At 47.5% G+C, this 10,668-nt stretch overlaps 1 protein-coding gene across 1 annotated transcript; it reads left to right on the top strand.

Moving 5' to 3' along the window:
* The first annotated feature begins 603 nt into the window (after positions 1–603).
* On the top strand, positions 604–10,568 carry LOC104643793 (complement component receptor 1-like protein). Its single transcript, XM_075775773.1, has 14 exons — positions 604–818; positions 1,959–2,117; positions 2,619–2,810; positions 3,347–3,446; positions 3,987–4,072; positions 4,474–4,686; positions 5,279–5,461; positions 6,021–6,209; positions 6,673–6,879; positions 7,890–8,072; positions 8,439–8,627; positions 8,927–9,106; positions 9,264–9,424; positions 9,629–10,568. The coding sequence occupies exons 2-14, from the start codon at positions 2,030–2,032 to the stop codon at positions 9,782–9,784; spliced, it is 2,127 nt and encodes a 708-aa protein (XP_075631888.1). The 5' UTR covers positions 604–818; positions 1,959–2,029; the 3' UTR covers positions 9,785–10,568.
* Positions 10,569–10,668: the final 100 nt, after the last annotated feature.

Raw genomic sequence — 10,668 nt, 5'->3', positions numbered from 1 at the left:
AAAGGCCGTCACCAGGTTCTTGATGGTGGTTCAAGCCCGGATGAAGCTCTGCAGCCAAAGTGCAAAAGGAGCAAATGGTTACAAGTTCTGCTGAAATTCTTATTACTGGAAAAGGACCCACCAGGGACAGTTGGATTGGGAATGGCTTTCAATGAGATGAAAGGCAGCTGGGTTTCCCATCATGGACCTGGGTGTTCAGCTCTGAGCGATGCTCCCTGGGACCTCGTGTGCTGCGGAGCTCCAGCTGGTGTTGCTTTAATGGGATTAGGTGGAGCTGGTTGAAGAAACCATATTTTGAATGCTGGCCATAGGTTTTTGAGGTCAGAAGAGATGAGCTCATGGTTGACATGCCCTAGGGTGAAGCAGTCCTCTTGAGGAGGCCCCCGTAGTGTGCCCGAGGTCCCTGGGCATCATCTGGGGACCGGCACCGGCTGGGTGCCGTTGTAACGGGCAGTGTCCTGCTCAACAAGGATCGTTGCAACAAGGAGTTGGCAGGTCAACACAGAAAACAAACAATTTCAACATCTGCTTGGGTTGTGTTCAGTTTTCTAGTATTTTTCTTTGTGGGTTGAATAAACTACTTCCTTCTTGCTTAGAGGAGGAGTTAATGATTTATGGGTCAACTGGCACAATTCTCTGGTCTCTACAGAATTCAAACTTTTCTGCATGGAGCCATATCTGAGCGTGTAGGCGTATCATAACTCCTCCTTAACGGTGTGGTGCCTGCAGCAGGGAGGGCTGGACGAGGACAGTCATTGCTCTATCTCGCAAGAGCCGAACGCGCCGGGTCTCTCCATCTCCTGCTGCCAGACCTCCAGGTAAGACACCTTTGAGCAATACAGCTTTAGGCGACGTTGCTTTTGAATGGGATTGGAGCTTTCTTGCAACTCTAGCAGCCATAAAGATTAGGAAATTAAACCAAGACCTATAACAAGGATTGAAGGAAAGCCAGAGGAATGAAACAGCCGCAAGAAGTGTGAGGTTTAGGGCAGAAAGCATCGAGAAAGACTCTCATTCCCAGGAGGAAGGTAGGCACTTGGAGTGTACGTAGTGTTGGGAGGGTTTGGGCTCATAAATGATGATCCAGGATAACAAAGTCAGAGAGGACTCTTGCTGATCTCTAGGGATGCTAGGTTAGACCAAATTGCACCTAAATTCTATTTTGTAAAGCAATTCAGTCTCCTGAACGACTTTTATGCTTTATGGCTTTACTCCAGTTGATGTTCTCTGCACAAAACTGTTGTATCTTTCTGTTAGATATCTCTCTGCATATAATTTATTGTTAGGGGACTGTATTGACTCTGGCAGGATTTCATCTGACTATGAATTTGCTTCCAAGAGATTTATTACAAAAACAAAATGTTTTACCCGTAAGATAAGTTTCAGGAGACTTTTTCCAGCAGGCATAAACAAACTCAAGGTCCTGCAGGTATTAATTTGGCTGGTAAGAACACTGCGTTGGCAATATAATGCTTTTAAGTCAACCTGCAAAGTTAGAAAGTATTTATGTTATGGTTTGAGTGGAGCTGTTAGTCTTTCTTTTTTTCCCTTTTTTAAATTCTGTTTTTAAATTTTAATTAAAAGCTGTGTTCTCAAAAATGCAAATAAATGAGACTAGTGGAATAAAGCCTATGGGAATTGCTTAACATCTACAATCAGCTGTCCTGTTTACATTGTATTTTGACGTCTCTGGGTCTGGGCTGCTGGAGCCAGCCTTCCTCACCCAAATCCAGCTCTGTCCCAGCAGCCCAGCTCCTCCGTGTTGGGTCTCGGTCCCGTCAGCTGGAGAGGAGCCAGCAGAGAGGCTGCTCCGCTCTCTTGCAGAACATTGCACTAGCTCCTGCAGCTTCTGGTCCCCAGCCACGCCTGTAGGAACTGCTTAAGGATGGAGCAAACGAGACCTGTCCATGTAAGCTATGGTTATCCTGAGCGTAAATACGCCCCTGCTATTTTTACAGGTGTTTGGCCTAGAAAAAGAATGTGGTAACTCCTGTGGGATCCCTGGACAGGGAGGCTGGAATAAAGAAAGATGCCAGCTTCGGAGCCGGGGAGGCAGAGGGGTCGCGCCGCTGTCCTTGGGCTGTTCCTCACCGCCGCTCTTGTTGCGGCTGTCCAGAGTAAGTGAATGTGTCCATCGGGATAAACTCAGATCCCTCGAAGGAAAACTCTCTCGTGGGGTTCACAAGACTTGGATCGTTCCCTTTCCCTTGTTTCTTTTGCATTTCGACAACATTGTAAATTTTTGTGATCAGAATCCATCTTCCTTTGCCTTTTTTTTCCTTTCCATGTAAAACAACTGTAAAATTATTCCAACTGAAAATGGCACAATGATTTGTACTAATTGAGGAGAGGAATAGGTTAATCTGAACTTTGTGACCAGCCTTTCAAACTGCTGGATGAGGTATGAGGAGCGAACGGGACCTCGTGGGGTGATGCTGTCCCTGTCCCTGCCAGCCTCAGCCATCCCTGGTCACAGGCTGCGCGTCTCCTCTTTGTTTCTAGCTTTAAGAAGTTTTAAGGCCACCGAAGTGTCCTCACTTGAACCTTCAGAGTAAATCAGGCCTGAACTCCCACTGCTTTTCCTCCCAGCGTCTTCATGATGGAATTTCTGTCGGTAGGTGCCTGCGAAATTCCACCGCATCTCTCATCTGCAGAACTCAAAGAGCGATACCGTGGCATTACCACATTTCCCCATTCTTCAGTGGTAGAATACACCTGTCGTCCAGGTTACATGAGAAATGTTCATGCCCGAAATGCCATGGTTTGTGGAAGTAACAATAACTGGCAGGGATCAAGGGAGATCTGTATACGTGAGTATCTTTTGGGTTGACTTTAGATTTTGTTTTTTATTCGCTGGTGCTTTTAGCTCATTTTGTTGGAGCAGTATCCAAGGTGACCTCATGGGACGGTGGGAGACGAGTGGCCTGACATGAAGGACCATTTGTGTTCTGCTAAGTACTAACAATGATGGCAAAAGCTGAAATCTGCTTTGATGCTGCTTGCTGACTCGAAGGATGTTCTTCTGCTCAGGCAATTTGCAACTCTCGGTTCAAAAAAAGTATTTTGAACTTGCAGTAGGAGAATCCTTTAGCTGTGAAGAAACGCTGTTGCGCTTGCCAGGGTTACTGCAAAACCCTACTTAGACTGTAGAGGCTGGCTGCAGGCCATGATGCAAGTCTTAACAGCATCATGAATCATGGAATAATTTAGGGTTGGAGGGGAAATTTGGAGGTCTCTGGTCCATCCCCTTGCTCTGTATTGGAGGAGTCTTCTGCTTTCCTGCTGCATTTTCCCAATTCTTCAAGAAACTGAAATAAGAACTAACTCCAATCCTGTTGTCCCCCAGCAAAGCTGTGCATCTACCCTGGAGAGCCGGCCAACGGCAGACTCATCCTAACAGGAAAGTTCAGTTTTGGTTCAGCAGTGACCTTCACCTGCAACACTGGGTAAGCCAGCAGAACTCAGGACACGGGTCCTCTTCTTCTCCAGCGATTTTTCTGAAGTCTTTTCCCTCTAGATTAAAGCCTGTGCTGTCAGAAGCCTTACCAGCGTAGGTAATTGCAGTCTGTGATTGAAGTATCTTTTAAGCCTTCTTTTAAGAGCTTTAAGACTGAGTCATCTTAATCTCGTACTTTGAGGCAGTTCTTCCTGAACTCAAGTTCATGCTCCTGGCTCTTTCTAAACCATTTCCAATATTTCAGTATCTTTTTCACGAAAAGACATCAATACTGAACTCAGAGCTCCAGTGATAGCTACAGCTGGCTGATAAAGTAGACATTTTTCCTTAGAAACCATGGATATTTTTTTATTTTAAAAAATGCTTTTGTGAAAAGCCAGTGTGTCATTGGAAAAAAATGACATTGATGGCAATTTTCTGATCAGCTGTAATTATGATAAGGAAGTCAAAACCACCCTGATGGGGATGTTGTAAGTAATACATCAAAACTGAATTTGTCAATTAATTCCCTCTCCCCTGTTTCACACAGGTACAGACTGGTTGGAAATTCTCAAATTCAATGTGTGATTAAGAATGGGGCTGTTACGTGGGACAGAGATATTCCCATCTGTGAGCGTAAGTGGAGTTCCTTAATTGATCTACTGCTTAAACGTTCCTGGGGATGGATAAAGCAGCAGTCGCCTTGCCTTGCTGAGGATTTCAGCAGTCCGATGCGTGGTGGAGTCTGCAAAGACATTTTTTTCTTTGTGTTTTTCTTCCTGCATCATCCTGCAGAAAAAAATTATTCACTGTCTGGGAGTAAGGCAGCTGCGTGTAAGACTGGTAGATCCCCAAAGCGGTCAGAGCGCTGGTGCCCGGCTGGTGGTGTGCAACTCCTTTGAGAGCTGCCCTTAATTTTTGACCCTTCTGGCACCTTGTGTTTCAACTTTTTTCTTACCGGACTCTTGTTTCAAAACTAATTAAGTTCTTTCTCTTTTGTTCTTCCCCCCCTTTTACCGTTTCTCCCCTCTCCCCAGCAATACCATGTTCACCCCCTCCAGAAATAGCTAACGGAGAGCACAGCGGAGCTGACAAAGAGCTCTTTGAATATGGAGCATCAGTCACTTACCGGTGCAACACTGTTAAAAGGGGAGAGACACCTTTCTCGCTGGTGGGAGACGCCTCTATTTTCTGTACAACCACAGATAACGTAAATGGTGTCTGGAACAAGCCAGCCCCGGAGTGCAAAGGTGAGCTGCTCCCACGCACGGGGTGAGGTGCACGCTCACGGGGGCACGGCAGCAGCACCAGCCCCAGCCCCTTCTCCGCTGCCTACTGCTCGGTCTGCAAAAGCTGCTTTCTTCCTTGGAGTTGTGTCTCTCCTTTATGTTGCTGGAATCGCTTCTTGCAGACGAGACCCTCTGAGTTTGGTAGCAGCAACAGGAATTAGGATCTCCCATCGCAGGGACCGTGGCTGCTCATGGTCACCAAGTCAGCAGGGGACATGGGAGTGGGATTTTATTAGCGTTTGCAGATCAGACAGTGCATTTTGCCTCCTGGGCTGTGTAAAACGATACCTGCAAAGAACTCAGAAACCTGCTGTGATACTCGCTGCCTTTCCTATGTTCTTTTTATGGTTTGCCTTAATAAAAAGTCTGAAATAAAAATATGCTGTAATATAGAGTAAGGAGTTTAAAAATATCACGTCAGCCTGCTATCTTGTCATGTCCATTTTCAGCCTTTTTAGTGAACACACCTTATGCTACGAGAATGTTTTTAATACCTTAACCTCCCCTCTTGAGCATAACTGCCAATTCCCTAAGTGGCTTTTCCCTGATGCAGTGGTTAACTGTGAGCATCCGAGCGTGGACAATGGGAAGCTGCTGAGCAGGTACCGGTCTGAGTACACCTACGGAGACACTGTCATGTTCGACTGCAACTTCCGCTACACCATGAACGGCAGCGATGCATCCACGTGCAAAGAAAACGGCTCTTGGGACCCTCCGCTGCCGCTGTGTCAGCTCAGTGAGTGTGGTGGCCCGAGCGCTGCTCCACCTGGCCCAGCAGCTTTGCTTCCGTGAAGTTCCCACCCAAGAAATCGTTAGGTCCTGAAAGCAATGGCTCCAAGATTTAACTTTCTGGATTTTTTTTTTTTATTTTTTTTTGGCTAATCTCTCTGTAGCACCAAGGTGACTTTAGGAATTTATGACCTGGGGCCATAGAGACTAAAGCCTTGTCCCATTCAAGCTGGTGAGCGTTTCTCAGTGGAATTCAAAGGGACTGAATGAACCTTTCTATACTTGTATTTTTAAAGTTTGTTGGTAGAGCCTCCAATAGTATAAACTTTATTAGAAATTACATCTCATTATAACAGTGAAAATTACCATGCAATCTGAAATTATTCATGTTTTCATTTCTCCTTTGCATTCACTCTTCAGCATTACTGAACTCAGACAGTTAAGTGCATCTCAGATCAAAGTGAGCCCATGATTTTTCCCCAAATTATCTCTGTTATGTTCCATATCGTTATGGGCCTCGCTGATTTATCACTGGCAATGTCCCTAAATCGCTCTTTCATTCCTAGGTAGCTGTGACAACCCTCCAGATGTGCCTAATGCTATGACAGTAAAACTTGCTGGCAATTTGTTTCCTGTGGATAGCGTCGTTACCTATGAGTGCAACAAGGGCCACCAGTTCAGCTTCGGAGAAAACACGTGGCACATTAAGTGTCTGCCAGATTTTACGTGGTCTGAAACTCCACAGGCTTGCGAAAGTAAGTATGCATTCCTTTGGCCGGCTTACCCTTGTGATCTGGCAAAATTATTATCGAATGAAGAAACTGTGTGTGGGCTGCGGTTGTGCAGATCACAGGGTGGGGGTGCTCTGAGTGCCCACTTGGCACGTCTCTGGTCTCTTGATCTCCTTTGATTTATTCCCCAACCACAGGATTTTCTCTGCTTTATTTACCAGCTATGCTTTCTAGTCCCTTGAACCTGTGGAAAAAGTCATTGCGGTGTGGAGGACCCCTTGCTCCATCCAAGGGGAGGTTGCAGTTGCAGAGTCCCTCGCGAACACCCCGTTCCCCAGGAGCACCCGGGGGATGGTGTTGGGGCAGATTTAGTGTTATGATGAGTCTTTGTCTTACAAAGCATGCATCCTTCTGTTTACAACGAAGCTGCTGTCATCCAGGTGGCTTTGCCATGGTTTCACACTTGCTAATGTTTGGTATTTCTCAGAAATTCGTTGCCCAAAGCCAGACGTCAGGAATGGAAAGCCCTTACATGAAAGCCTTGCATGGGAAGAAAAAGACAGTTACGTGTATGGACACAGACTTGAAATTACATGTAATGATGGCTATGCTTTCAAAGGTCATAGCAATAACCTCGTGCTTCGGTGTGCAAGTAATGGTAGATGGGATCCAGAAGTACCGGAGTGCACTCCAGGTAGGCGAGAGTTGGTGAAGCATGTTGACTTGGTGACTGCTTATTTTTGACTGCAAAAGGTTTGGGTCACACTGTACGGTGTATTTGTCTGCTGACATTGGCAGAAAAATCTATGTGTGGCCTTAGATGATGGTAGAAATAGCCAAGGAGGATTTTGCTCCACTGCCACGTATCCCCAGAACTAGTCCTCTCGTGTTAATTTAGAATAGGCAGCAAACGGTCCAGATGGATCATTATATTGCCTGGGGATTGCTGTGGAAAAAGTATGGGGTTTTGGCAGGGGGCTGAGATGGTGGGAGGGGAAGTGGGGGTGTTGGCAGCTTTTTAGAGGCTCAGGAGGTTCCTAAGAAGCCTGAGAGACACCCAGCTGGAAGGGGATGTGGTTTGTGCTTTGGACAACAGCTGAGCTGGTTTGTTGACACGAGGCTTGGGAGCAGAGGATGTTCTCAATGCATTTCCCCTCTCAGAAGAAAATGCAGCAGCATAAATGAGTGACGCTGCTGAAACTAATAGTCTATCTAGCAATGGGGCACGATAGCAATATCAGCGAGCTGCTGGAAGTGGTCTGAGCTCAAAAGCTCAGGAAAACCTTTGCCAGGAGGAAAGAGTCTGCTCTACCTCCCAGAGCAGCCAGCATTAGAGCGTGGATGGTTCCTTGTGCTGGCCCTGATGCTGCTCAGCAGCCTCTCGAGTGTAGCCCAGTGGGGAAAGCAGGGGCTGCAGTCCCTGGGACCATAACAGTGCGTGGTGCCGAGGGCCCCAAGGAGCTCGATCAGGCACAGACCCAGCTCTGCAGCATGTGCCTTTCCCAACAGCTTCAGAAAAATCTGACTGAGGCAGCAGAAACTCCTTTAAAGTTAGAAAGGAAGCATTGAGACCTGCATCTGGGTGATAGTCACCTTTTTTTTCAGGGTTCAGATGTTGTTGCTAACTGGCCTCTCCATAGAAAGCATCTTCATTGGCGTTCTTTCTGAAAATACATGACATTCTTTATGTTCTGTTGTTTCTAGAACTTCGTTGCCCAAAGCCAGATACCACTCATGGAAGAGAGGTTTATAAAAGCAAAAATGACTACACAGTTGGGACCCAACTGAGGCTGGCGTGTGATTCAGGCTATGTCCTCAGGGGCCACGACGTGACTGAGTGTCAGGCTGATGTGAGCTGGGCTCCCCCGTTACCGTTTTGTGATAAAGGTATGTGTAACGTGGTGCTGAGAAGAAACCTTGTGCATCAGTATTCAGAAACAGCAGTCAGTAAACTGCAGTCAGAAACTGCCTCCAGCGTCTGCTTCTGGGGAACGGGATGATGATCATCAGCTCATGGGCTGACAGCGTTGAGGTGCCTTCTCGCTGGAGATGTGACCCAGGTGGGAGCTGAGCGAGAAGTGGCAGCATTGAGCTGGTGTAGGAGGCAAGAAGCCAGGCAGAAACTTCATGTGAATTTGCTGTGCTACAAACATGAAGTTAGCTCTTGTACTGATTTCCCAGAAGCTATTTTGATTCTCACCTGGCTGTGATAATCGCACGTTTCTTTTCTTATCAATTCCCTTTATTCCGTAGTCTGTGACCACCCTCCACAAATCACCAATGGGCAGCACTCTGGCTCGGGACGGGGGCAGTTCCCCTACGGCGCAGAGGTGACGTACAGCTGTGCGGAGGGTCTGTCCCTCATTGGGGACGAGTCCATCTACTGCACCTCCGACGATGGGGTGAACCTGGCGTGGAGCGGCCCTGCCCCGCAGTGCAAGGGTGAGTCGTTTCTGCTGCACGGGATCAGGCTGGAGCAGGACCCGGGTGCGATGCCGGGGCTAAGCCCCCGCCCCGTTACCTGCCCCGGTCCAGGAGCTCCAAACCCAGAGCGGCCGAATGACCGTGCGGCTCCCGTGCGAAGGTCTTGGCACCACGAGCTGATCAGCAACGCCAGGGACTGGTAGGGTCTCCTTGGGGGTTGCTGCAGGCAGCTGAGGCTCAATTCTTGCCTTTGAGTATCGAACTGATGCAGGGAGCATCCCTGCATCACCGCTCCCGCCTCCGCTCTCTTCCCGCAGTGGTTCGGTGCCCCAAGCCCACGGTCGAGAGAGGAAGGATGACTCCGCAGAGGTTCACCTTTCCCTACGGGGCGGCCGTGCGGTTCTCCTGTGACGAAGGCTTCGTGCTGCACGGCGATGCCGAGAGCCGGTGCCTGGCCGACGGCGCCTGGCACCCTGCCCTGCCCACCTGCCAGCCAGGTGGGTACCAGACCCGGGCAGATGCCCCACAGCTGGTTTGCACAGGCCAGGGGTTGCTGCCTCTTTGAATCACCAGCAACAAGTGGACTTTGCAGGGTGTTTTCTCCTCCGTCTCCTCCCATTACATTATTTTTTTTGGCATGCGTTTTCCTTTCAGTTCTATGTCCCGTACCCTCAGGACAGGAGGACCTAAGGATTGACTTGTCTAGATCACCGTACGAGGTGAATGAAACTCTGTACTTCCACTGTAGAGGTGATATCACTCAATCCAAAACTACCTGCTCAGCTAATGGCACTTGGACACCTCCACTCACATGTGTAAGTACCACCCAAATCCAGGTTTTGTCTGTACCTTGCCCCATTTATAGCCTGGAATATCACTGATCTGACTTCATGAATGTGGTTGCTTTGTTATAATAGGGCTGGCATGATTGAGGGGCTGCAGTGGGAGGGGGATGCTCAGCACGTAGTGCCCTGCAGCAGAGTCTCATGCCCTCTGTCTTTGTTTCGGTTCTTTTAAAGAAAAAGAATACCGCATGTGAGAAGATTCTTCGAACCAGGGAGGCTTTCCAGTGTGGAGTTCCTCTGACAGAATTGAAAACTCTGCTGGAAGTCCAGAAACTGTACCTGGAGATCCAGAAACTTGAAAAGGAGCTAAAACCCAGAGCATATGACTGATCGTCATCACTGGTATCATGAGAACCATCCTCTTTGTGTGTTGAATAATCATGCTGACTGAGGATTTTTTTATGACTTCATAATTCATGCTAATACTTACGTAGCCAGAACAAAAATTACCAATCAGTCAAGGAACAGATTTGGTCATAGGGGGAGTCGGAAAGTGAGGTTGACTTCTGGCTCACTCTGTTAGCACTCATTGGCTTAGGTTTTTACATCACTTTATACATTTTAAAGCTTTACATTTAGATACGTTTATTATACTGACAAGTGTGCAGTTAGAAAGGAACTGAACGGAAAGTAAATGTTTGTCGGAGCTGAGCAGACGCCGTATGGACAGGCACGTGCACAGTACGAGCCACCAGCTCACACTCGCCCCACAATTGCTGCATCTCTTCAGCTGCAATCCAGTATAGCCCATTGCTATTCTGTTCATATATACGTTGCACTCATTATTGTGAACAAGCACTTAACTGCCTAATTAGCTGTGACCTTCAGAGCAGGCACAATGAAGAAAACTTCAAAGCCTGTTTTCTAGCAAAACAGAAATGTCAGGTTTTCTTCCCAAGCAGGGTGGATGTATCTGAGGCCATGGCAGTGCCACTCACTGCATCTTTGTGTGTGCACCAAGAGCAGTTTTTGGAAATAAAAGTGTAAAAAAAGAAGTAGCCGAACTGATTCTGCAATGTCCAGTAAAGGGGAAGCGCTCTGTTAGCATGCATCTTGTGATCTGACCAGTCCTCCTTCACCACGAGATTATAATAAAGCTGCAATTGTAATGACAGCTGTGTCTGCCTTCTGATAGTTCTGTCCTGCATAGTAAAGGAAAGATGTGCTTCGATAATCACTGCTTGATGAGGCACGCGGGGCTGTTATTCCCTGAG

The sequence above is a fragment of the Balearica regulorum genome, chromosome 25, assembly GCF_011004875.1.
Source record: "Balearica regulorum gibbericeps isolate bBalReg1 chromosome 25, bBalReg1.pri, whole genome shotgun sequence".
NCBI classification, from domain to species: Eukaryota; Metazoa; Chordata; class Aves; order Gruiformes; family Gruidae; genus Balearica; species Balearica regulorum.
This window is presented reverse-complemented; position numbering and strand designations above follow the sequence as displayed.